Here is a 27753-nt window from a genome sequence, read left to right as displayed (position 1 = left end):
GGATATTAATGCACATAGAGTCTTGGAGAATTCACACTAACTAGCTAAACGTCAATTTTGTTAAACTCACTTTCAAGCTCTTCCTGGACAAACTTCGCGGCATTTGTGGCAGCTGTCAATCAAACGAACGGCGCCAACATCTGCCGACGGATCATTTCACAGCAGAGAAACCTAAAACATGGAGCGGTTTGTTTCCACTGTTAAATGTGAGTAACTCTCCCTTTCAGCCGGTCTAACTACTAACTCAAGCGTTGTTTGTAGATACAGTAGTTTTATAGACGAGACCTCCAGTTTATCCGGGCAGTGAGCCAGTAACTGTTGTCTAGGGAACCATAGAGTTCAGAGTTCAACTGCTAGCTAGGTTAGCTGGTTTATGTTTAAGCTAATGTCCCCTCTGCCTTGGCTTATGCCTTTCACTTCAGCAAAATGAATGTGTATATGGGACATTAATATGACTAAATAACAAGCCTCCTTTGATACAATCAACTTTAACTTGACCTAAGTTACCTAAATATTAAAAATGATGCTTTATTAACCCAATTGTGACTCAATCAAATCGCCTAGCTAGCCTAGTTAACCTAGCTAGTAGTTAGTTATAATAGTATCAAGGAGAAGAAAATCGAAACCAATGGAAATTTCAATATACAATTGTTAAAAATGAATGTAATTTATTAAGTTAAAAAACCACACGTTTAGTTAACGTTACTGGTTACGGCTTCAGAACTTTTGAAGAGTTAATGTGTCTTTATTTCAGATTATCATATACTGGATTGGAAACTGTTGCACTTGTGATTTTAGACTAAAGAACTAGAATACATAATTGAACAATCAACGGTCCACGTTAACAGATTACCGTAATTTGTCATTTTGTTAAAAGAAAGCTACAACTAAATTACCGAATAATTTTTAAAATGGCAAAAAGACACACATTAGAAGTAAAACTAGCCATTGCAGCACTAACTATTTTTGGGGAAACTTTTGACCTTTTTCATGAAAATATTTAAATTTGTATTTTGTCAACGTGTCTTGATTTTCTTTCGTTCCTTCACAGGTCTCACAGATAATCTGCTGCACAAAGAGCCGACAGATTATGATGAGGTGATAGAGAAACTCTTCTCTGAGGTGTCTGGTCTGGAGGATTTCCCCAAAATACCAGATCCACAGGTAGACACACGTTTGTTAGTGTCTAGTTGTTAAAGCAGCATAAACAACTAATATTGAATTATTAGCAGTAAAATCTAAAATGTCACTCTTGCAAAGCAGGACCTTCCATAATGTAACACCAACCAGCCTTTTTGTAGTTGGTAGCATTTTTTTATTTAGTGTAAGTCATCAGTCTGATTTTACTTTAATTTAAATTACCTCTGTAACTAAGTTTTAAAGTTTAGTCAAAGTTTATTTTTTTTCTAAAGCATTATATCACCTTTATATGGCTATAACTTGGCAGAAATATGAGTTGTATGCACATTTCATTTTCTTACTCCTATTACAGCTTGAGGAGTGTGCCATCCAGCTGTGGAACTGGGCAGTTACTAAGAATGTGGGCAGCACTATAAGTACAAATCAGAAAGCAAAAGGTACTTGCAGTATTTATTTACATTTATTTACATTCTAAAGATGATCATGACAGTTGAAATGACCAGACTTATCACCTGAAATGTTGTCACAATGTGAGGATTACAAGCAGTGTTAGTCTGGGTTGTGTCTCGCCATAGTCAAACGTTCTCACTATCCTCACAGTGCGTCATGTCGCATGCAGTCTGCTGTGCTGCTGTGAGCCTGAGAATCCAACAGAGGGCATCATCCGTAAGCAGATCCTGGTATGCAATACTGTAGGCACCCTCTGTGAGTGCTCAATATTTCAGGGGGACAAAGTCTGTTTGTCAGTGTGTAATCTTTACAGATGGCCAGCAAAACAGGGAGAACCTGGCTGGACTGCAAGAATCCCCAGATGGCAGATAACTTCTTAAGATTTGCTGTCAAGGTGAAAAAAAAAGAGTTAACAGTCAAATTGAGAGAGTGTAGTTTAGAGCATACAGTAATATGGTGTCTTTACAAATTATATAACATAAAATTTCCCTAGAGCCTGGAAACTCTCTATGGCCAACTAACATCCAGAGGTAACGGACCAGCTGACAACTCTTCATCCAAGGGGGATGTAGAGAAGGATTTGCTTCGAATTCTCTCATGTCAGGCAGAATCGGTGAGCTGTTGCGCATGTGATGTTCAACACCTTCGACGTGAATATTTGTTCTTGTGATATTTGGCAGCTGAGGAAGTGCTATTCTGACAGACTTGAAGTGTGAAGTGTAAGACAGCTAAAATGCGAACTGAGAAACAATGAGAGGGGGAAATCTCATTCTGTGCCAATGAGGAATGTTATATTGTTTCCTGACATTTAACAGTAAGTTCAAGTCTCTTGTTTGCAGGCCATAAGTCAAGGGAATAACCATGAGGCTGTGGTCTATATGCAGCGCTGTAAAGACATGCTTCTGCGGCTACCAAAAGATGTAAAAGGAAACCTCTGTTATCATTATAACAACATATTGCTATTGAAAGTGGGGATGTTAACTATATTTACTCAATGCAGACAACGTACCTCTCCCTTATGTGCTACAACTTTGGAATAGACACGTACAATCTGGGAAAGTTTGAGGACAGTGTATTTTGGCTGAGGTAAATATAATGTTTAATTTCTCCAGAAGGTTGCTGAGAAACGATCCAGTGGTAAAGTAATTTGTTCTTCTTCTCTCTCAGCCAAAGCTATGAAATTGGGAAAATGAATGTGAAATATGCCCCTCAATCTGAAGTACAGGTAATACAGTGCTATACAAAGTTCAGTACAGGCAACGAGTACAAATTAAAACAGTTATTTCTTTTTTATTATCTGTCTTTAATTTCCCGCACACTAGGCCAAGGTTTTGAGGTTCCTCGCCACTGTTTATTTAGAGTGGGACTGTCAAAGGTTTCAGGAGAAGGCTCTTAATGCTGTCAGCTTAGCCAACAAGGTGGGATATGAGAAATCATTTAAAAATTGAATTTTATTCACATATGCATTTTGAAACATGCACTTACCCCAAAACAAGATGCTCTGTACCCAATTGTACTGCAATTTGACAGGAATGTGAGAGTGCCTCTGGGCTGTACTTAAAGATCAGAATACTCCTGAGATCTGGGGCCTCAGACGACCATATCAGAGCAGGTTAGTTATTACTCAAACCTCATTGAATTATTTATACAGAACTTCATTAACCAAGCAGCAGCAGTGGGGTGTCAGTAGCTGAGAGGTTAGAGAAGTCGATTCAAGGAGGAAATGTTGCTAGTTTGATTCTCTGAGGTGACTGGAAAGAAAAGTGGATTTGTAAAAACTCAATATGACTACTGATGAGTTTAAATACCCCAGAAATAGTCTAAGTGTCTACAATGATGTAACTACTCCCTAGGATTTACAAGATATGTCCGGTGTACCAGTAGAGCTGCTTGTGCTTAGTATGTTCCTGTGTGTATATGGATGACTTGCACAGTGTTAAATGCAAAATTAAAAGCAGGTCATAAAAATGTGTTTTCAGGTCTTAATGACATGCTGGAATCGAAGGTTTCTCTTGAACTGTGTCTGAGCACAGTGAAACTACTCATGTCTGAAGACAGGTACAAACGTTAGCATATTTACTCTCACTTGTCTCTTTATGAAAACACACACATAGCCTCGCATGCACATGTGCACATTTTCTTTTTAACAAATGCTCAGCTATTTAACTCTGTCTGTTTTGATTTTTCTAGAGAAGCGCTGGTATTTGAGTATTTGAAGCGTGTGTGTCAGCACTTTGAGACGTCCCCTGACCTGGGAACTGCTCTTGTCTTGCACATTGAGCTACTGCTGCAGAGAGGCAAGGAGCTGTTGGCCAAACAGAAGATAGAGGATATCATCACCGGTACTTCAGTTTTGCATTCCATTTCTAGTAAACATTGATTTAAATTTTTTCCAAAGGATGGTTAACGTGGTTAATTGTATAATAATGCAAGGAATACACTGTAGATGTGCTTCTGTATTAGTATTACAATGTTTTTCGCCCACACAGGCCACTATACAGGAAAACAGCTGTCTCCACAGGCCCTCACAAGTCTCCATGTCATGCTGTGGGATAAAGCGTCCAAACACTTTGAGGTATGCTAAACATAGCCATGTTATTCCTTAATTCACAAGATATTGTTATAGTGTGTATACCCATGTATAGTTATCAGCATGGGGGCTTAGTGATCAGCACTGTTGTGTCATAGCAACACACCCACACACTGCCCACTGTTCTTAACTAGTTAGTACAGGTTCAATGCAAAGGTTTAAATTCCACACAGGGATAAACAAAGGATAACAACACACCATCGTTCTTCACAGGCCAGAAACTACTCTGAGGCTCTTCAGTGGTATAACTACTCCTTGAGTTTCTTCAAGGCAGGTCAAATGGAGCCCAACTCAGCCAAACTGCAGAGGAACAGAGCTTCCTGTTTCCTGCAACTGAAGCAACTGGAAAAAGTAAGCAAACTTGAGCCACCGAAACAGTAAGTCAGGGAAGTAAACGGGTTGTACAGTAGGTGGTGTGTTTCAGTAGTTTGTCACCAGCCACTATGGCAAATGCTCCTGCTGCATTTTTACAGTTTATGTATGTGATGTGTGTTTGCATGTATTTTAAAACTTGTGGTTTTCAGGCCAAAGAGGCGATTAATGAAGCAGAAAGATGTGATCCTGACAACATTTTCACTCAGTTCAGTGTTTACAAGATTGCAGTGCAGGAGAAGAATGTGAAGAAAGGTATCTACAAAACATTCATTGTGTGATACATGTAGAGTGAAATATGTTACGGTAGTAGTGTTGCAATTTCCATACAGCCACATTTTCTGTATATTCTCTGTGGTGATGAGGTTGTTGATTTGTACCAGCTGTAGAGGCAGTGAATGCGATGGGACTTCTGTCCAGGAGTTCTGTTGCCAGTGAGGACAGGCTGCTGGTATCGGAGAATGCTGCTTCCAACCTCCTCAGTCTGGCTGCTCAGATTGCTTTGGAGGTAGGACTCATCAAAGGACTCATTACTCGTCTCTGTAAACTAGTTGTGAAGAATGGTGGATTCAATGGGAAAATAATTAGTTGGGTTTTGTCCTCAAAAGAGGTACTTGCAGCTCGTGGGTGGAAAGCCAGTAAGGGATCGTGTCCTCGCCACTGCACTGATCTGGGGAGAAAGCATGATATCAGATGTTTGGGCATGTTGCATCTTTCTAGGGAAAGCTCCTCATCGTTGGGTAAAAACAATCGGCTATCAGAGATAGAGCATTGCTGTCACCTCCCCAGGCCTATTTCATTTAATTTAGAAAAAGAAACCTGATCAGTGCATGTTCCCTTCCCTGAGCTACAATCAGCAAACACACTGGACAGCAACCAGCCATTAGCAATTAGTGAGGGTAAAGTCAAAAAAATTAATCCTATTTTTACTCTGCTGCATGATTGTGATGAATATGACTGGTGGGCGGTGGAATAAATGAGGAGGATGTTTGTTCCCCTGTGACAGAATGAACAGCAGGAAACTGCCATGAAGGCGCTGGAGAGCTTGTGTGAAAACTCAGAAGATGAAGCTCAGGTTCTGACGGCCCTCAGGTCTGTGGCAACTGCAACATACAAATGAAGAGTTAAATACCAACATCAATTATATGTCTGCATGAAAAACCATAATCTGTTCTAAAAAATAAATAAAATATCTCTCACATGAAAGCTAGAAAGAGAAGGAAGACAGACTCACACACATAAGTCCCATCACTTCACAAAGCACTACAGACATGCATTTCATCAAGGGGTCTTTTTCAGTTATAGGTTGGTTACCTTCTCTTTTTTCATTGACTTTTGTTTTCCATGCTGCAGTAGTAGTTTGCTTACAGTTTGCTTTTAGAATATTATATCTATATTTTGCTTATTTTAAAGCATTCAGCATTCATGTGTTGAGATTATGTGAAAAAAACATGATGGTAGAGTTTCACACATAAAGTGACAACATTTTGCCTTATGTGCTGCTGAGAGATTGTAGTGAGTCTGTTAGCGTTCCATACACCTCTATGATCCACTGACCTATATTCCTTTTCTTCTCCACTGAAAGTGTGTCTCTATAATACAGTTAGTAGGTGAAAGAAAGGAGGTCAACACCAGTTTCTCCATTCATCTTCTTATAGGTGTTTGGTTCGACTTGTGCTCTCCACAATAGAAAGATCAAGTGATGAGATGAGGTGAGGGGGAAGTGTGATTATATAGTATTATTGATGCGGCTCTCAACACATCAAAAGCACAGGTTTACATCCACTACCTTACATTACTCTTATAGAAATGGGAATCTAGATGTCCTGCTGCCATATTTAAAAATGGGTGAGTACATATGCAGCAGGGGTTGAACTGCATATTTGAGAAGAAATGTCTCAACTACAGACTCTGCTGTAATGTTTTGTTTGCAGCTCTGCAGAAAGTTTCACACCAGACTCGCATGAGTGTTGAGCAACGCACAGAGGAAGCTAACTGGTTCAGGAAGATTGGTACAAAGACTCTTTCTCTACTCGTCACTTCAATCTGACATGGTATGCTATCGCTTAAAAATCTTGCAGCACCGTCATTTTGCCTGTGTGTGTGTGTGTGTGTGTGTGTGTGTGTGTGTGTGTGTGTGTGTGTGTGTGTGTGTGTGTGTGTGTGTGCTTGTTACAGCGTGGAACTCGGCTCTGCAGTGCGAGAGCAGCCCTGACAGAATGAGGGATTTCTTTGTGCTCTCTTACCAGGCAAGTGCCCTTATTAGCTTTGTCAGGTGAATTAATCAATATCTACAGTACAAGGGTGTAGATCAATAACACCTGAACAGGGCTTTAACATCGCTTTTGAAAGATAAACATATCAGTTTAAAATAAAGAATCACAGTGACCCCTCTGTCCTCTGACTTTGTGACTGTACATTCAGCAGAATACCTGGAGTTGCAAGTGTATTTATAATCTGTATTTCTCCGTGAGATGCTGACTGAGTACACATGCATTCATATATGAGAACACCCCTGCTGTCTACAGTTATAAGCTTCTACTTTTGGATGTTGAGGTGATGTCCCAGAGAAACTGAGATGAAGTACTTTATCATCAGAAGTAGTTGTTGAATGTGGAGAGAATATCTTTTTTAATTCCTTCGTACCACAACCTTTCCAGTTTGCAATGGTCTCAAAAACACCTTCAGATCACAAGCCACCGTGTTTCTCTTATTCTGAACCAGCCAGTTTGCCTGTGGGTTATTGCAACCAAAATGAAAACATGACATCTGCATGAACCCGTAGCTCTCCCAGCTGTGCCCTTCTGATCGCACACTGCTCATGGGCCAGAAGACGTGTCTGCTAATGGCGGCCGCTGCCTCTCTGGAGCTCTGCAGGAAGTCTCTTCACTCTGCCCAGGTGTGCCACCCACTCCCTCTGCCCATCTCCTACATTTAGCACGCTCTCCAGCCACATGGATGGAAATGTACCAAGTCCAGTGGAGAAGAGAGATGACTAACCACATTATTGGTGCTAGCGTAGGCGTTTCATTTTTAATCCCTCTGCCTTTGAAGAGGAAGTGAACACTAGATGGCGATGAGGAATCCAGAATGCTTGTTATGTGTTTCTGTTTGGTTCACAGACTGAGCAGCTCACTCAGGCTCTGGAGTACATTCAGATCTGTTGGGTGGTCTGGAAAACTCTGAAAGCGTCAGGTACCTTAAGCAGCTTCGCTACCCGAATAACAGCCATGTTTATAATATTTATTTGCATGTCTAATAAAAATGGAACTAAAGGAATGTATTCTCACCATGTACTTGTAGGAAGCTCCCCAATGGACCCCACAGACACGCTGCTGCTGCTGTATGAATTTGAGGCTCGAGCTAAGCTGAACGACCCCAAGCTCGAGACGGTACTGGAGTCCGTCTTGGAGCTTGAAAATGTTGAAACCAAGGTGCTGGAGACGATCGCAGGTAAAGACAAAGACAAAGAGCTGTATTGTTCCTCTAATCTCTGCTGACACATGAAAAGAAACGGACACATTGTAGTATTTTGTCATCTTTTTTTTCTTCTCTTCTTCTACACGTAGCCTTAGCCATAGAGCCTCCAGCCCACTTCCCTCTGCTTTGCAAGAAGGCCTTGAGGGTTGCTCTCTCTCTGCACAAGAAACAACCACAGGCTGACCCGGCTTGCTGCAGGCAAACCCACCACGACTCGACATAAAAACCCCAAATACCCACGATATTTCATTAGTGATAATGCCTGTTTGTGTTTCTCTGTCGTAGCAAGTGTGTTCACAGCCTGATCAAGCTGTCCCTCCCAAGCGGTGTGTCAGAGGTGGAGGCCCATGTGCTCGAGGAGGTGTGGGACTACTATGAGGAGGCGCTGTCCATCATTGCAGCCGCAGTGAGTCAGCGCCAATCACACATGGCCATCCCTTGGCACCCACCTCCTGTTCAGTCCAACAGGACTGCTGCCTGCTGTATAATTAACCCCCTCTCTTCCACTCCGTGCCTGCATGCTGTTATAGAAGCTTCTTTTTTTCTTCTTTTTATCAATGGGCTTTCAGCCGCACTTCAATTAGCAGATGCTTCCATTCACTACCTCCTTCCTGCCAATTTGAATGTTAATGTGCTGTACAAGTCATCGTACTGCCGGTGAGCTGCAGCTCTGAAAGAGGCATCAAATTATTGAGACTTTGCACTGCTTCAGAGGCAGTGCATATTTCCCCTTTCATTTTGAGTTATTACTCAAAAGCTGTGGAATTCTTTGGATCAAAGTGAAAGCCCAAGATTAAAGTGGTGCGAAACTTTAGGATTGATAAGAACTTCCCGTTTGTTTACAGTCTGTTTAAGACTTCAAAGCATTAGTAAAGGTTAACATACAGTAGAACAGGATTGGATGAAAGTTACTCACAGGTTTCACCCAATAAAAAATAAAAAAAGATTTCCTTTCCATACACTTGGCGCAATCAAGTCACCCAGGTGGCCTCCGTTTAATGGCTGTTTGAACATCCTCCTGCTCTTCTCTGTAGCCCGACGTCTTCCCAGAGATGGAGACCCTGTGGCTGCTGACTCGGGCTTGGAACATGGGGATATTGCTGTACAGCCTGGCTCAGTACCTCGAGGCTGAGAAGTGGTGTGGCCTCGCCATGGGCTTCATCCGCCACCTTGGATCACTGCAGGAGAGCTACGAGACACAGGTACAGGCCTGGTGGAGAGGGAGGGAGGGAATGAAGCAGACTGGGGGCGGTTGTAGCAGTGGAGCATGATATGAAATGAATTATCCTGCTGGTTAGGTGAACCTGACAGAGGCTTTGGCCACAGCAACACACGTCTTGTGCTAAATCAAGTATATAACCATCATTTTAGGCCCCTCAGAGCCAATACCTTTATAACTGTACCGGTTTTGCTTGTGTCCCCACAGATGTCTAGTCTCTACAGTGAAGTCCTGGACAGGTTGGACAAAGCCAAGAAGAACCTCGTCATGGAGGAATAACTGAACTGGGACCAGTCAGCGCTCTCAGCTCGGTGTTAACCTGTTCTCACTTAAATTGATTCAGTTCCAACAGTTTGTTGCAGTTAAATGTTATTGATGTTGTGGTAAAATGTTAATCAGATAATCCAGTTTGATAAAGTGATGCTTTGAATCTGTGTAATTGTGGAATGTCCTGCGAGTGGTTTAAGAAACACAATATAATGTTCTATCCGGGTTTGGTCAATAAAGGCTAAAATACCAAAGAATAATCTCTGAAAAAAAAGCAGTCTAATTCTATTATTTCCAAAGCCGCAGAGTTGTTTTAAGCTCAATGACAAGCAGATCAAAATCATAACTGAGTCACATATTTTATTTCCAAACAAATAAACTCTTGTCAAGTCCCAAAATAAAACCCAAACAAAAGTTGCAGGACTGTGTTCCCTCATGACTAGGACAAGGAAGACCATGAGGCCAAGTGTCCCGATAGGCTTGTACCACCTGCAGTGACAGGAAGGAAACTACTGTACAATCAAAGGGTTCATGTTTGCAAGCACTTACTGCACAGATGTGCTATAACATAAACATCACCCAAAAGTACAAACAAGAACCCTGACCCCCCCACCCAAAAAATAAAAGCATATATGTCATCATTTCTCTCATCAGAACAAAGACCCCTCGTCAATTATACACACACAGAGGCATTCAGGTTCCATCTCGATATATACCACAACCTCAATGGAAAGAGTAAAATGAAATCAAGTTCTTTGGGCTTTGATATGGCTGACTGAGGTATGAATACCACACACATCGTTAACAGTCAGCTGTATTTCAACTAAACACCAGAGGACCAATTCTAAACTTCTAATGATGTATTGATCAATGCTCCGGGTTTCTGTGATAGTGTAGGTTTCTGCCTGCATCTCTTTAATTATTTATTTTACAATATATTTTTTTAAATAATCTATACACCCAGACACGTTCCACAAGAAATCACATGTAGACAGGCCCTACTTGGGGGAATTGAATTCCCAACTGACTAGGTAAGTTTTCCAATAGGCATTTGAAGAGAAATACCAACAATACAGCACATTTGTATGGAAATTATATCTCAAGAGTAGCTCAAACTTTACTTACCTGACATTTGTGGTCTATAAAACATGTCCCAGTTTGATTCACACATGCATGAAGCACAGGTGAGGGCGATCTGCTGGGGGCGTATTTACATTGTACAGCTACCACACCCTTTGAAACAGTCTGCAAGCAGTTTATTAATGGCTCTGTTCCCTTCGGTTATTCCCTGAACTCTGGTTTTGACACAGGTAATGACAGCTGGTTTAGCAGTGGTGCCTGGCAGGTGGGCACACCTGTTCAGAAAATGCCTGCAGGTACAGGTGCTCTGTGGGTGGGCGAGAGCAGGGGACCCAGAGGTCTAGTTTACCACTTCCTGTTGGGTCTGGCTCTCTGAGAAAAAGGAGGAAAAAAAAAAAAAGGAAAAAGAAATCCTTTGCACTCGTCAAAAAGCTGAGGAGGAAAGCGAGAACGTTCACAGGATCACATGCACACATTAACACACAGGGCCAAGATCTGCATGGGAGGGTGGGTGGGGCAGCTAGTTTCAATCCCGTCGATGCCATACAGCCAACTAAAAAAAGGTTACCATACTGCCGTGCTTGAACAAGCTCCCCGCCTCGCGAAAAAGAGAAGACACATAATACAGCCTGATTACACTGCTAGGTTGAAAACGCCTTTAACTACGCGACTGTACCATCGGTACTTGTGCGTTCACATCTGACGGCTGTGAGCTCCGTCGTCGCCCACGCGTGAACTTTCAGTCGCAGGGGAAATGGCATCTGTACGTTCAAAGATTCCTGAGCCGGTCTAGCTCACCCCAGACACACTAAGAGCTCAACACAGTGGTTCAACAACAGATTCATTAAGAATTCATACGTGTATAGATGCACAAGGCATGTAGTTTTTTTTTTTTAATCAAACCCAACTTTAGTGATATTTTTGGTAGGGGGAAAGGGGGACAATCCAAAACAGGTTAAATTTACTCTTTAATTGTTAGGACATCCAATACAATTATTGTCTTGTTCTACCCGTTTTAAGGCCACCGTCATGGCGGCAGATAGGACAGTACCATGTGACCATTCAATCAGAAGAGAATCCTCTAGGAAGGCAGAGAGTGTAATCGGGTGGTCTGCTGCTCAACAGGAGTTAGGAGGTTCTGGCTGTTCAAATTGTAATTAGATGGCCAATTTTTTTATTATTAAATAGGAAGGAAGGTTAAAATACAGGGGAGAAAAAAGGCGCCCACAGAGGTGAGACTTTATTTCATCTATTGCAGAGGTGAGACTTTGTTTTAACTATTGCACTCAAGTCAGGCCTCCTGGCAGTCGGAGGACACAAAAAAAAAGTAAGAAAAGATGAGAATATTTCCTCTTTTCATTGTAAATTGTGTGCAGCCTCCCTCACAGACAACAGGTAGTCACAAAACTGAATTTGTAGTTGATGTAAGGCAGTTTGGTGTTTTGCAGAGAGCCCAGTTACACTTCTCTACCTCCATCCTTTACACAGAGCAGCTAAAAACCACAAGCAAATAATCCCACAAAGAAAGAAGAAAAAAAAAAGAAATCTAACAGCCCTCCAAATTGACAATTCTAGTGAAGTGTAAAATGTGTGTTTTTAATATGTAGTAAAATCTCAGTGGGATTTTATCATTTATCTTGTGATTTTATAATATAAATGTAGATTCACAACGCGGTTCTTCCTCTTGATCTGCCTCCCGAGATGTCTTTATCAGCTGCAGCACAGACAACTGGCAGACGACCAAACAGCAAGCTGGTTTGTGATAAATAGATCACCAGTTTGTAGGCTCCACTAATTTCCTCAGTCTTTATAAACACGAGAGATGACTCCTTGAACAATACCATCAGCAGGGCTCGATTTTATCCAGTCTTTTTAGAAAAAGAAAAAACAAACCTTAATTGGTCTTCACTTCTCATCTTGCACGTCTTTTTAAATGTGATTTGATGAACATTTACAAAGTGTTCCAACTTGGTATGATTTGTCTCTGTTTCCCTGCAACTTCTTTTTGAATCCCAACTCCTCTTTCCAGACTCCTGTAACATTCTGATCTTCAGTCAGTCCCAGTTCACAAAAGGATTTATTCCTTTTCCCTTTTGTTTTCATTTGACAAATTCCTTTGGAATGGCATTTCCAGTCTTGAATGGATTTCTTGAGAAACTCATGCAGGGGTGTGCACAGTCACAGTAATGGTGATAAGACTTCTTTTTCATTTAGAGAGTAACATAATGATGACACTAAAACTTGATATGAAACATATCTGCAAAAAGGAAGTGAGGAGGGGGGCTATTTGGGCTTGGGTGGGGTCTCTGGGAGGCAGGAGGGGAGCTCTGCACCGACGCAGAGGGGACGGCAGGGAGCTCAAAGCTTCTCTGAGGAGGGGATCCAGATGTAGGGACCAGATTGCTCCTCGATGATTAGCTTGATTTTGTTGTAGATCTCCTCTAGTGAGTCACCCTGTACAATAGCTGGAGACACAAACACAAAGAACTGGAGTTAAAACAATAGGGCAACTTATCAATCAGTCAATAAAGCATTCATCAGCAACATCTTTTATAATCAATTCATTAAATTAAAATGTGTTTTTGCATGATAAAGAGGGCTGCTTTAAAACTGTTGTTGAGGTACTCAAAGAAATCCTCAATTTGTATGAAGTGATTCCTCAATGTAGTTTTTGAAAGGCGAAACGTAAACAAATATTGATTAAAGAAGAACATTTTTTAATTTTGGATGATTATACCTATCTTCAGCAGCCACCACTGGAATCTAAATCTACAAATAGTATAATAATATTCACTACCGAGCCTGTTTGTAATTGCACCGACGACGTAATCTTCACTTCACTGTTTTATTCTTGTGACATTTCATGAAGTAAATCATTGATATACAAATAAACCAGATCCATTGAAAAGATAAGTCGATTAATTAGGGTATTTGATTGACAGTAAATTAGTCATTTGTTTTTAAATATCTCTGTTGTCTCTGTGACCAGACAACAGTACACTGAATATATTTGTGTTGTTCCTCAATTGTCTTTTATTAACTAAGTAATCGAGAGTATTATTAACAGATTAAACCAGCTACTGATATGTATCGGTGACCCAAAGCAGAAGGGCAGTGAGACCAACCTGTGAAAAACTCTCCAAAGTCTTGCTCCAGCTTAACCGCCTTGTCAAAGACTTTATTGGCCTGCTCGTACGTCTGCCTTTTATTCATTTCCCTGAAACAGACAAATAGCTGTGATTAGTATCGCAGACACAGCTCTATTCACTCGAATGTTAAGTAGAGCGGAAGAAAAGCTCAAACTTACATTAGGGCTTCAATGGATTTTGGTTTAATAAAGATGGCAATCGGATAAAGTTGTGCTTGCTGCAGTCGTTTAATGGCATTCCCCGACACATCCAGAATGCAGTGCTTCCCTTGCTGTCAGGTAGAGAAACATATTGTTACAGAATACCAGACACTTTTAGATTTTTGTACGCATATTAATGAAGGATTGATTTTGGTTATTGTAACGCTTCAACGTAACTACGACCAACAAAACATTTGGTTCACCATTAATTAAATATGCTTTTGGATTGAGCAGGAAACCCAACGTGCCTCTAGTTACATCTTAAATCTGGTACCCGCATCGTACAGAGAAACACAAGCAACCTAAGGCGCCTACCCGCTCAGCCACAGTTCTGACAGACAAGATGCTCGTCCCGTAGAGGTTCTCATTGAACTGGCCAGCCTCAATGAACTTATTATCCTGAATGTCCTTCTCCATTTGCTCTCGCGAGCCCACAAAGTGGTAGTCCTGGCCGTCCATCTCGTTCTCTCGCCTCGGACGAGTCGTATCTGCAGAAGGAAATTAAACAAATCCAATTTAAATCACTGCTGCTATGCTCAGTTGGACTGCCTGGATCTGTGCATTGCTGTAAACTCACGGGGTACACAGGAGCCAAACTTGTGGGGAAATTCAGAGATGAGGTCATCGTTTACTCTGTCCTTCATTGGGCCCAGTATGATCACAGGCCTTGTGTAGTGGACTGCATTGGAGATGAAGGTGGGGTGAGGATGCATGTTGAAACTTACAATTTATAGTTTGACTGTTATATATCGAGTAGAGGTGAATCACTCACTTTCCTGTCGAATGACGGGCTCATAGGAAAGAATCGTGTCCTCCTGTCCCTCTGTAGCAACAAAACACAATCATCAGAACTTTACATCTCATTTAAAGAAAAAAAAAGAAAAAACAGGCATCATGGCTGATAAAACAAGAGGAACATTAATTTACAGATGTAATTTCACCGGTAGATTTCAGAACATCTACCATGTTATTAATTCATCCATGTGGGCAGTGTAAAACAAAACCATGAGACATTAAGGTGACTCACTCGAACTGCTTTCACTGTCACTTGTGTTGGATGTCAGGCATTCTGCAAAAGCACAAGAACGAGTTACAGATCATTTAAAAACCGGCCTTAGAAAAAAAGACCCCCGTTTTTCAACATCTAGGCCATTTAAAAAAAAAAAAAAAAGAGATAAAGAAAGGAGAAGTATTGTATGGGTCGGCAGCCATGCTCTCGCAATATTAGGGAAGTGGTTTTAGGGGCAAGCAATAGGAAATTAAGTGTTTCCTGTGACAATATCCCAAATGACCTGAAATCCCTGGCCAATGTTTCCTATTGCTAGATCTGTGCCTGTGGCAGCGGATCTCATTTCAGGGAAAAGACAAAGAAAACATACAGGCGTTGCGCCGTCCACAGGAGGGAGGCAGGAGCTGGCTGACTCGGGGGAACTGGAAGGGAAAAGTATTTCCAACCAGGCATAGCAACACACTGCTCTGGTGACAGATATATTCCAGCTCTGTGTGACCTTATCTGACAAAACTCTGATAAACATTTATCGTAAAGACCCCATGAGACGTTCAGAATAAATGTAACGCTCACTCAGCCTCCCTTGGGAATGCATATTTTATATGTACTGTGAATCTGAGTAGGCGCGTGTGTGTTGTGTGTGTAAGCAGGCACGTAGGTCTGTGTGTGTCACTCTAAACTAAATGTGTGTGGTTTAGCATTCCCAGCTGGGTCTGCAGTGACAAAGCATTTTTTCTCTGAGCTCAGGGGACACTTGCTTGACACAGTACAACCACACACTTACTCAAACTCTTTGATCCATAAAAGTCATCGCTTAACCCTGGGAAGTCCTAGATGTCCCGACAGGTGAGAGCAGAAACCAAGAGAAGAGAGCAGACAGGAAGAAGAAGAGAGGTTAGTGAGAGTTGGGGCAGAGAGGGAGAGGAGTGCTCGCCAGGCTCACTGACACATGGTGTTGTGCTGTGCTCATTAAGCCTGAGCCCCATAGTAAGCCACGGTCTTTCAATTACACAAGCCCAATCCCATTAAAATGGGATTTTGACCTGTTAAGTGTTAAAGCTTCAGTCCAGTTAATGAGATTCTTGTTGTGGGTCAGTGACTGACTGGAGAATTGATCAGGGCTCATACAAGGAGTAGCATCACTGTGTTAGAAGGCCTGTGTGTTAATGCAGTGAAGCCCCCACGCACACACACACAGGCGGCAGCACACACTCCTCTGGAGCCCATAGACAGATGCACAGACACACCGGAGAGGACCCCACATCTCCAGCCTGATGCCGGCTCAGCATGTGGGGTATCTCTCTGGGACAGTGAGAAAGGGATGAGAGCGGTGCCGTCACACAAACCATCCCTGGAGGTGAGCGGAAAGATGAAAGTTGAGAGACAGAACTGAAGCATGAAGGGGATAGGACGAAAAACAACACCACCCCCCTCGATCACACAGCTGGTACTCACGTTCAGATTCCCCCAACTCCTGCACAATATTCTCCTTGCTCTTGTAAAACGGGAACTTGCGCGAGAGGTTGAAGCTTTTTTTGCGCTTTACTTTGACTGGCTGCTTGTCGATGTGTGGGTGAGAAGGGGGGGAGGGGAGGGCAACGAGAGGGTGAAAACAAAAACAGAATGGGTTTCAATGAGGGTACTCGACACCCATGCAAAAAAACAAATGAAATGTAAACAAACAATTCACATCAAATAATGAAAATGAGAAGCAGGTAATGGGTGAAAATGAATGGCACATCAATGTGAAGGAAACAGGCTTCTGTTTACCAACTTAAACATGTACCATTTTCATTAAGCTGAATCTGCTTGCATTATAGATGATACAGACAACATTACAGCTGATTTATACTTCTGCAAATTACATCTGACGGATCAGCCTCTGACAAACGTGCAGACATTTTCTAAGTGCACATTTCTTAATATCACTGAGTGCATGAGCTGTGGAGGTTAGGGGACCTCTCCTCTCCACGGAGTTTCTGTGTAATCCATACAGTAATATGAGCGCTTTTTGTGCCCGCTTCAGTGAGCAGGTGCTGGTCTCTTTCCCACACTCAGGGGGAAGTAGGCCATCTCCCTGGGAGCCCAGCAGCAGCTCTGAAGACAGCCTCGCTGGCACCAGGGCAGGGAGCAGCTGGCCCTCTACACTTACCCTGTTGGACTCAATCATGCCTGTCCTGGCGTGGAACTTGACTGTTTTTAACCTGGCTCGCTCTTTCTTCTCCACTCTGGGGCAGAAAAAAAAAAGGGGAATACGGTTAGAATGGGCATGAATGGTAGTAGTCGCATTAGCTTTGTCTGGTATTAGCAGAGCGAGTGTACCTTTTCTTGCTCGGAATGACCCCAATCTGCTCGCTCTCTCCATGTGGTGTGACCAGTCTCGCCTGCCACCACTCGTCATCAGAAGCATTTATGACATGGAGGATATCCCCATAAGAAAAGCTCAGGCCTTGGCTGGGCAGGCAGCTGTCCCTCGTTCGATCATAGTCAAACAAAGCTCTGCAAAATAAAACAAAGGCTGAGGTTACACTCCTTCCTTTTATCTTGAATATGCGTGAAGAGATTCCAGATTCACTAAGATCAAGTTACTCCACACTTGGCACAAAATGGCAGCTTTGTATTTCCTGCATCACTTTATTAGTTTGACATTGCTTGCATGTGGGCTGTGACTTGAGTTATCAACAATAATGTTACAATAAAAACACATGGGAGATGGTTAGAGCAAGGTCAGGCACGGCAACACATAAAATAAAGCATGCCATTCATGAATTTCCAGGTGACATTTCTAACTGCTGTTGCCAAATACTTTCCACTACAGACATCCAGTGTGTATTGTCTGCCTGAGTGCGTCACTATCTTGTCAGACAGGTAAACCCAGTCATTTCTAGGTATCTTAGTTTACTTGACCCACAAGCTTACAGTAAATGTACAGGATATATACACAATGGTCCAGTATCAAGGTTAAAGTTTTTGGCTTAAGCATTTCTAACAACTGAAATATTCATTATGCAATCTAGTGGAATCTTATCTGCTGCTGCGCTCGACAGGGAAACTAATGCTCGACCTGTCGCCATAACTGCTTTAGTTGGACGATAAATGGTCCCACGAATAATTAGAATAAACAACATTGTGTCATTTTAAGTCCATTTTATGCCACTGATATGATGCAAGTACACCCTTTCAAAAGAGCAATTAACTTATAGTTCTTAAGTATATTCAGACAATGGAATTGGAATGTGAAAAATATTGTCAATAAAAAATTAAAAAACACAGCCAAGATAATTATCAAAATGCTCTCTCAGGCTTAGTTAACAAAAATAATGCATGTTTGTGCATTGCCAAAGTCTTAGAATGGCAGGGAAAAACCCTGCTGTTTATGCGAGAATCATGTTGGCGAAAATGTTGGCGACATTCTTATGTAAACAAACACGCATGTCAACACAACGGGTAATATCGAGGGCAGCAAGAATGGCAGAGGCCACTTCGATATATCACACGACAAGTCGATAACGTAATTATTGTGACAGGCTTAGCTAGGGAAAGTTACCTCAGATTCCTAACTTTGACAATTTCTTTGCACCGTGACGTTTCAGAGAGAGTGTAAGCACATGTGACACCGTTTTATTTTGTTTCATTTTATGAGAACACCGGAGAGAGGTTTAACGCCTCCGCATTCCTGAGTCTGGGCTGGGAGAACATGGCGGCTCCTGCATCAGCCGGCTAGCTAAACAGCTTTTCCAACATAACTGTGGGCTTAGTCACCCGCACAGGAGCAGGCTAGGCTCTACATGCCTCATAGGATCCCGTCTATAAGAGAGGCATGACTCAGATGGTTAATACTCCTCGCTCTATAGTGGGGCTCCAATGAGATAACACCTAAATACTTTTGATATCCGAGTAAGGTCCATTGCTGTTGAACTTAGCCTAAATCAATCTAGTAATGTAGCTATTAGGCTTAGGTTAAGTGAAGCGCATTAGTGCTTCAGCAGAAATATGGTCAAGTACTTGGACTGTGGAGTTACATCACACAGTCCTTTTCACCTTGACCCTTGTAAGCCCTTTGTGACTCGCTGCTTTTATGTGAGCAGAGCGATGTCTCCTGTTTTAATTCCTAAATGAGTGTCCATCCAGATTGGCAACCGGCCCAAAGTGTCATAACACAGGTCAGCCCCACTATCAATCTGCATTACGCAAAGTAGAGTCAATGTCATATGTGGCATCAAAACAACAACAGGGGATGCCCGTCCATCAACTTCATGATGGTGATGAACTGTATCAACCCAGTGGCCTAAATTATATGTCACCCTACAAAAAGCTCAGTGTGAAGAATCATGTTTTTCGTCATCATACGTCATGCTGCTGAACTCTGACAGTGGGTCTGCTTATTGACAACATGTGCTTTCAGGCTTTATTCTCCCCCACAGGCAGGTAGAAGTTCATGATGCCAGAGTAGCTATTTTGACTACAGAACTTAACATGTTGTGAGTGCAAGCATCACCATGTGTGTTGATGTGTCTGTGTGCACTGCAGCATTACCTGACATAGAGGGAGCGTTTCTCACTGGTGCGCAGGGAGCCTGATCCTGAGCTCATGCTGCTGTTCATCATCTGCTCCCTCAGGTCGTGGATCTTGGACTCAAAGCGACTATACTCTGCATTGGAGGGAACAAACAAAACACACCGTGTCAAACGAGTTGATACACCTGAGGTGAAGGTGGTATTGAAGAGGCCAAAAGAGTGTTGGGGCCCTGCTCTCGTTTCACTGGAAAACTGTTTGAGATCTCGGTGTCTCAGTTGGCGCTGCGGTGAGCTGGAGTGAATAGAGGAAAGGTTCAGCGAATCCTTAGGCTGATTAATGACCCCAGGAACAGATGGTTTATCACAGATCTGCCTTACACATCCAGTAATGTCTCATGTCAGGTCATTAATTACACAAATTAATTAAGTTCAACATGGGCTCTTTAGTGTGGAAAAAAAAGGGAAGGCCTCCAACAATTTCCAATGCATGACCATTTGTCATAGGTGTGTAAATCCAGTTGCCGCTCTGGAGCACAGAGATGATATATGAATCCACCTGGGCCTCCTCATTAAGAATGCTCTCATTAGCCTGCTGTGCGCGGCGAGCTGTGCCCAGGCTGCTGGAACAAGGTAGGCTACCGCACCACACGGCACACAGTTAGATAAACAAACCGGCAGATGCAGCGAGAAAAACAAGTAGACTAGGTCGCTCATGTGATCACACAAAGGACGTGTTGGGACCACATAAAAGCAGCAGTGTGAGCAACCAACATTGCCATATATAAATCTTAAAACACGATTTACACTGCTGATGAAATTAATCGCAGTTAGAATGAATAAGTGTTTATGTTTCATGTTGTACAGCTGCATTTGAAAAACTAGAATCACGTCTTCTAATGACAACGTATCTATGTCTTGATCATAATTAGCCTATAAAAAGAACCAGTGAGAGAGAATATCGTTCACATTTATTCCATCTAGATATCTCTTTTTACTGCCGTGCCTTCAGGGGTCGACTCCTACCTTACAGTTTAATCATCCATAGCTGGCAACACTTCCTGTAACATGAACAACCAGAGATCAAAGTCCAGATTATGTAGACCAAGCCTACAAGTAGCCTTGAAAAACAAACGCCCATGCCTAGCAGAAGCAGAAGACAGTTCAATCTCCCGAAAAAAATTCAGAACAGGTGCAACAACAATCTCTAGGTCGCTGAAGACCAACCACCTGCTGAAACCTAAAGGATTCAAAGCTAACACACATCCTGCCCCGGGCCGAGTGCCAGCTCTCCACCCTGGTCTCTGCTCAAAGGGTTAACAATACAACAGGGTGACGCTGCAAAGGTGAGGTAACCAGACACCGCCTGACTGCCTGTAACCACGAGCAACGTCCAAGCACTCCTAGCACAGCGACAGCACAAGCGGAAACAGACATTCAGACAAGTCCACTTGGCTCTCAGGCACAGGAGACATGAGAGAATGGCAGCTTGGGAGAGCAGGGGCTTTAGGGACAATATAATGAGTAGTTAAGGAGAGAGAGCGTCTTAATGCCCGGCTTCACAACAACACCAACCTGAAGGGCTGGCTGGGAGCTGGACCGTTGATGTTGCACTACGAGTAGCGCGGGTGGAAGAGCTAACCGCTTTGCTTGTTTCCTAATGTCCAAATGATTAATCTCACACATTCAAGAAGAGAGGAGGAGCGCCAAACTACAACCGACTCTAAGCCTCTGTTGGGAGTGGTGGGAATCATAAGCTAAACCATAAATTGCTACCACGCCCCGTTGTTAATGACAACATCAGCATACATGCATTTCTGCAACACAATCACCTATATGCAGTACACCACACTGTAACAGAGCAGGAAAACACACTAATCAATCTCTGCAGCACTGACTTCCTTTATAATGAAGTGCTTTCAGTTTCCAGTCATTTACAACGACATGGAACAGTAAAGGAAGTTAACACCTGTTACACAGAAAAGTAAGGATACTCCCAGTACGTAAACAGAGAGCACTGCGATACTGGAGAATCACAACAGAGCCACAGGAGATCAAAACAGTGTACTGAAACCTAAGTTCTGTATTGACCTTTTGTCTTGTCTCAAATATCAAGCACATAGAGTAACAGTAATGAAAATAAAGCTTTCATATATGTGCCTGAACTGATACAAATCCAGTAACAGCAGCATTTAAACCTCAAATCACACTCAAGTAGGGAGGAAAACTGTTAAGTCACTTTTCTTGTCTCTTTCTCCATTTATTCATCTTATTGCTGTTTTATAAATAAAGGTTTGAAAAATACTTTGACTCCTGTAAATTATTTGAGTCATAAAATAAAAATTACAAAAAAAAGGAAGTAGTGCCAGCAATTCAAATTGCTGCTCCCACTCTGCCTGCCATTATTTAACAAATCGCTGAGACAGTAAAAACATAATCCTACACAACTTGTATTGAATCGAACATATATTGGATGGACATGCAGAACACTAAAATATTTACCCATTCTTGTATCAACGATGAGGGCTGTAGCTTACAGCAGAAATAAGCCAAATTGTCTAATGCCACTTACAGCAAGTGTTACTGATTGTTATAAGAACATAATACTATCTACCTGGTTAGGAATCAGCCATATTTGCAATTATTATTATTATTATTACATTCTTGACTAATCCGAGTCTTTATATGGATCAACCAAACATCAATTATTCATTAACATCACTACTCACAAGCAAACCGCTGAAATACAGGAGACCGGGAGTCCACAATAGTTAATGTTACTACTCTGTCTCTTAAAGCACTAAATACACAAGAGCTAGCCTTTATTTTTAGGAGTGACCCACCGGAAGAAAAGACAGCTAATAGAAACTGGGTCTATTCTGTATCACTCACTCCCACTGCGTGTCCTCATTAGTCGTACAGATTTTTTATTTTGGGGGGCAGCCGCTTCTCTTTTGATCCAGTTATGCAACACAGCAGGCATGTACTTGTAATGTGAGAGTGTGTTATGTTCTTGGGGATAGTCGAGCCAGTGCAGACACACACCCCCTCCCCAATAATATACTGCAGGAGGAACATGTAGACCCTGGCTTAACTATTTCTGTAATGCAGACGGGTGTGAGTTTGCTGAGGGGCCATTGAGTTTAACGTTTCCTCCACGGTTCTCCTCCCATTTCCTACAAGCAAAGATTTTTGTGTAATTACGCTCCTTGACAGTGAGGCAAGGCAGTGTGTGGATATACACCCTTCACTTCCATTCCTTCCAGCTGAATGTGAGTTAAAGACTTGGTGATGATCCAGTAAGCCACTGAGAGACAAGGCGGCCTCATGCTGCAGCCTGTGAGCTCTGTTGGGGCTTCTTGTCGTCTTCAGTGCTGGCCTTCCATCAGAGATGTTTAGACGCCCAGGCCCCGGCCCCTGAGAATACTCTGCAGGCAGTTTGCCCTGCATAAACCAGCATTCACCCTCCACTTCCTCCCCCTGACTGACTGTCCTTGTACATCTCACGGGGGGTTCCTCCTGCTCCAAACTCAAACGAATGACATGTCACACACCGCTTTAGGATGCCAGCAGAATTACTGGCGACAGATCTCAGGTCACCAGTAGAGATGCAGGAAGTCAATCATTTGCCAGCGCTCGGCTCGTGTGTTTTGAGTAGTTAAGCATTGTACACAAACAGATAAGTGTCCTTTACTGTGTTACAAAGGGGGCGCATAGCTGAAAGCATGATTTGGGATGGAAAACAAAAGGTTCCCTTCAGCTAACCACATCGTTATTCAAGATGCTGCCTGATTGGTCTGGCATGCAGGACAACATGAATTCACATGGGCAAGAATGAAGCATAATAATCAGTATTCTGCTGCAGAAGGAAAACCCATACAGCCATCCTGTCAACTTTGATTTAAGCCTGTGTCTTTGCTTAACTTAGCCCGGTGCCAATTCACTGATCCTGTACCACCGCAATTTCAATGACCTTGGGAGAGTTATTGGACATTTAAGGCCTTTATTAAAAGGGAGTGGAATATAGAGTGAGCGCATGCTACAACTTATGCCCCTTCACATTCCTGTCATAGTCCAACCTGAGAACTCAGCCTCAATCTAAAGCTCACAATATCCTTTCCATTGTTGTTACAGCATTACTGCAGCAAGCTCAAGTACACATGCAAGGAATTACAATAACACTGAGGAAAAACGCAGCTGCCAAAGTAGCTGTAATGCACATTTACAATTACAAAGAAGGAGTGGTGCCCTTTTGTGAAATACACTCTGTTCAAGTTATGAAGAAACTCACCGGCTAGCCAACAAATACATTCTGCTATAGTCAGCATAAAAAAATTACTTGTAGTCAACGAGTCCAAAGTCTAGTGTAGCAAACAGATGTTCACAGATGAAGTCACCCTTTAAAAACGCCACCACCAAGCTGACAAACACCTGTTTGAACACACCTGTGACCCACCTAAAGGTGTGTTACATAAAAACAGTAAAGGAACTGTTTAAACGTATACATCCTGCTGCATATAACTTACAACACAACGTCCCACTGGCCTCAAGTAGGACATTAAATTAATAAATAAATAAAAAGCCAATCGCTGATTTCAGGTAATGGAGGAGTTTTCTCAGAAGTACAGTCGGGGTGAGGCATTCACATGAATATCACGGTACTCACTTTCATGTCCATGCTGATTAAAAAGACCCTGAAGCCCGTGTTGCCACAACTGTAACTTCCTCAGAGAGAAACGTAAACTCACTTTGTAATACTGTGACGTTAAAACCACAGTTTACAGCGAGAGCCACACACCGACGGCGCCTCGGTACAGTAGCGTTAGCAGCCAACATGAACCTGTTACCTCACAGCTCGCTCCTGCTCCAGTGTGTCAATAGTCTCCGCGGTGCTTCTTCCTCGTCCCTCCTCAATTAAATGAAACCGTGGGCTAATATTTCGCCGGTTTCTTCACCCAGTCATTGGCGTGTTCATGCGGCTTCTGCTCTGCTGCTGTTGTAGTCGAGCCCATCCCCCATCCAACAAGCTGGTAGACAGATAACAGTTGGAAGTTTTTTTTTCTTCTCCCCCCCCTCCCCAGTTTTCCACCTTTCGTTTTAAAGTCTTTCTAAACTTTCCTTCGGCGTCGTAGCTCGCACTTTCGGCTTAGAGTCCTCTTTCCATTGCTGTCCTGGGGTTTGTGTGTCCACGAACAGCGCGGCTCGGAGTTTAAACAGGAAGGACGACCGCGGCTCGTTTGCCCGCCTTGGCTCACGCTTCAGCCTGCTAGACCACAACGCTGCTAACACAAGTGCCGCCCCTGAACCTGAATACTTCCTACAGGGAGCCTTGCTGGAGCGTTGCCCTCATTTGCAGCCAGCGCTGGCCGGGCAACCGCCGCCAAACCCAGGTGGAGCTGACGTTTCATGGCAACATTAAAGCGGCAGTCCTGTGATTTAGTGCTGCTCTTTCTTAAAGGTGTTGTTTTGAATGTGTTAATTAAAAGCAGCGGAGAAATCCAGACTCGTATTGCCTGATGTGAGCCAATAAGCTAAGCGCTGGATACTATATTTCCCACAATGCAATTGACGCTACCCATGTTTTGCTTTTAAAGGAATACCGGTATTTGCTCAATGTCCGAAAGTAAGAAAGGAGAGAGCTCCAAGAGAGGATTGTTACCACTCCAGCAGCCGATTAGTGGAAACAGCTAGCCTGGCTCTGGCCAAAGACTACAACAATCTTCCTGCTAGTGACTCTAAATGTAACGCACGCTATCTTGTTTGTTTAATTCGTACGTGTCTGGTTTTACAGGGTGTTATGTGCCAGACAATGTGCTGGAATCTTGTTGTCAATGTGAGGTTGCATGGAGCTCCAGTGCCTTAAATATTTACTGTACAGACGGAAGAGTGCTGTCGATGGTCTCATTTGACTCTGAAAAATAAACACGTCCTTTAAACTGTTATGTCATACATGTACGGTCTCCAAGCCCAAGCAATAACCCTGATGACATCATCTAGGTAATTATTTCAGACCATAGAAAGCTACCTAATTTCCCTCAGATTTTGATAAAATCAGCATACTGTCTCTTTAATATGTCTCAAGAATAAGACTGGATTACCAACCAGGCAAAGAGGGCAACTGTAGACCAGGGTCACTGAAGGTCAGTCAGTTGGTTTTGGTGATTTGATTAATTGGTTTGGCATTTGTATCAAAGTTGAGTTCTAAGAACTGTAATATTGTTAGTTCATATTTTGCTCACATTCAAATAAAATTGTTGAATAAAATGACCACAAACTAAAATAAATTAAGTATTATTTAAGCATAGAAGTACAGGTTGGAACTTGGAGGCGACGTTGCACAGATAGCAATAGATGGTGGTCATTTGGGGCCAAATAGCAAACAATCCTAACAGGCTAATCTGGCTCAAGAATATTTTTGGTTGTTTGACGATTACACTTTCCAAAACCGCCAATCACTGCTTTCAAGATCCATTTTGGCAAGTCATATTAATGTGTGATATGAGACAGCATGGCCTCACCTTCAGGCCTGTACTGAGCTATGATGGTGACAGTCTGTCCAGCTCTCTTCAGTGCTGCAGCCGCCTGCTCATGTGTGGCATTCCTTAGGTTCACTCCATTCACCTGCATAAAACCAGGCAGACAACAAAACCTTTAAGCAAGAAAACCCAGTGTAGATACTAAAGGTGTGCGGCTTGTCTAATTGTGTAGTTGTGAAGGAGAAACAAGTCTAGCTGGATGGAGCAGAGTTTAACCTCAAGCTGGATGGCTTAATTCCAGTTTGTGGAGATATTATCTGCCCTCAATAAATATGACCAGATTATAGGTTTGGTTGAAAATGATATGACTTTCTGAAACACAAGACTACTCATTTTGAATAACCCTCACAATCACACAGTCAGTGTTGCAGTTAAAACATTTATTCACGCTTAGAACAACTTGAATGGCTTCTTTTTAATATAATGTGCCTCAGTGGATTTTCAGAACACAAGCAGCGTTAAAATAAAACACACAGTTAGAGCAACACTGGGTTCTGAAAAGGTTAAGAGTTATGAAATATTAATCAAGGGATATAAATATGTAATTCAATGAATACTTTATTGATTGACAGAATTCTCTTGTCTGGCGAAGCACAGCTCAGCTCCCTGAGTTGTTTTGCTCAAGGACATTCCAGCAGAGCAGATTCTGGCTTGAGGTTGAGATACTGACCGAGAGAATCCGGTCGCCCCTCCTCAGCTCGCCGCTCAGGTCAGCCGGCCCTCCTGCCAGGATGAAGGAGACGAAGATACCTTCTCCGTCCTCCCCGCCAACGATGTTGAAGCCCAGGCCTGTGGAGCCTTTGTGCAGCAACACCTTCCTTGGCTCCCTGCCAAACAGAGCGACAGCGTCAGGGTGAAGGGCAGGACAGAGAGCATAGAAGAGATGGGCAGATAGAGAGATATGAGCAAAAATGGAAATAGGAACAGCACCAAGAGAGGCGTATTCAGAGGCAACAGCCATCTTATATTGTGTATGATCCCAAAATGTCGACGGCTGCAAGGCGTAGGCCTGTAGATCTTTTTGTAGATACACTCTGCATATATTTAAAAGTGAGTGCTTTAAATATAACCTTTAAATGATGAATCTACAGGACCACTCACCAGTAGAACACAATGATTAACAATGTAGTAAACGTGTAGTAATCGCAATGCTAACATGGATAATGTGGATTACATTGACAACACTGCAAAGAGTTTTGCCAGATACAATGAATGCAATAAAACAAGCAGCAGCACGATTGATCCAAATGCACATCATCTGCTGGTTATAGAACTTTCTGCTTTGCAGGGCAATCTCATGGAAATGTGCACACGTGTACACATTTAAACACCCACTCATATTAATGTGCGCAGACACAATGAGCCACCTCCTGCTCAACAGACCCACTCTACTTTAGCTTTAGCCACTATGACTCATCCTTCAGCGTGCTATTCAGACTGCCTCAGTTTTAAGATTCGAGAGAAGCCAAACCGCTGCAATGGTCCAGCAAAAGCCCTCTGAGAACACACTTCACACGAGTGCAAACACACAAACTCTAGGAAGCCCAGCGTTGGCCGCACACACACACACACACACACACACACACACACACACACACACACACACACACACACACACACACACACACACACACGCACACTTTATTTATAAATGCACACATAAACCTACATGCACTCACGTACTTAGGCATACACACACAGACACACACAGACACACAGACACACACACACACAATTTCCACTCTTT

General features: G+C 42.6%; 2 protein-coding genes across 5 annotated transcripts in view; one reads left to right on the top strand and one right to left on the bottom strand.

The window, feature by feature from the left end:
- Positions 1-178: 178 nt before the first annotated feature.
- Positions 179-9530, top strand: tex11 (testis expressed 11; the record flags this gene model as incomplete). Its single annotated transcript, XM_079228460.1, has 29 exons — positions 179-206; positions 1052-1164; positions 1493-1577; positions 1741-1820; positions 1904-1984; positions 2084-2203; positions 2430-2510; positions 2591-2676; positions 2758-2815; positions 2913-3008; positions 3121-3202; positions 3570-3648; positions 3781-3932; positions 4080-4165; positions 4394-4531; positions 4705-4807; positions 4936-5060; positions 5559-5644; positions 6211-6264; positions 6360-6400; positions 6487-6564; positions 6731-6801; positions 7338-7451; positions 7675-7747; positions 7856-8005; positions 8122-8230; positions 8318-8438; positions 9067-9234; positions 9459-9530. The coding sequence occupies 29 exons, from the start codon at positions 179-181 to the stop codon at positions 9528-9530; spliced, it is 2730 nt and encodes a 909-aa protein (XP_079084586.1).
- Positions 9531-11123: 1593 nt separating this feature from the next.
- dlg3 (discs, large homolog 3) overlaps positions 11124-27753 on the bottom strand; it is a gene marked incomplete at its 5' end in the record, with an annotated part of 52526 nt that continues 35896 nt past the window's right edge. For 2 of the 4 annotated variants that reach the window (XM_079229167.1, XM_079229168.1), the window contains 13 exons: positions 11124-13063; positions 13724-13815; positions 13906-14015; positions 14263-14435; positions 14525-14626; positions 14720-14770; positions 14975-15016; positions 16412-16511; positions 17109-17184; positions 17279-17455; positions 19493-19607; positions 25989-26091; positions 26677-26872. In XM_079229167.1, coding sequence (XP_079085293.1) covers positions 12957-13063; positions 13724-13815; positions 13906-14015; positions 14263-14435; positions 14525-14626; positions 14720-14770; positions 14975-15016; positions 16412-16511; positions 17109-17184; positions 17279-17455; positions 19493-19607; positions 25989-26091; positions 26677-26872 — 1444 coding nt within the window. In that variant the 3' untranslated portion in view covers positions 11124-12956. Of the gene's footprint in view, positions 13064-13723; positions 13816-13905; positions 14019-14262; positions 14436-14524; positions 14627-14719; positions 14771-14974; positions 15017-16411; positions 16512-17108; positions 17185-17278; positions 17456-19492; positions 19608-24317; positions 24444-25988; positions 26092-26676; positions 26873-27753 lie in introns of those variants that run through there. The other 2 variants (XM_079229166.1, XM_079229169.1) reach the window with 2 other exon arrangements.

Source organism: Taurulus bubalis (genome assembly GCF_910589615.1).
Source record: "Taurulus bubalis genome assembly, chromosome: 13".
NCBI lineage: Eukaryota > Metazoa > Chordata > Actinopteri > Perciformes > Cottidae > Taurulus > Taurulus bubalis.
The sequence above is the reverse complement of the archived record's forward strand: the minus strand, read 5'-3'. Positions and strand labels throughout refer to the sequence as shown.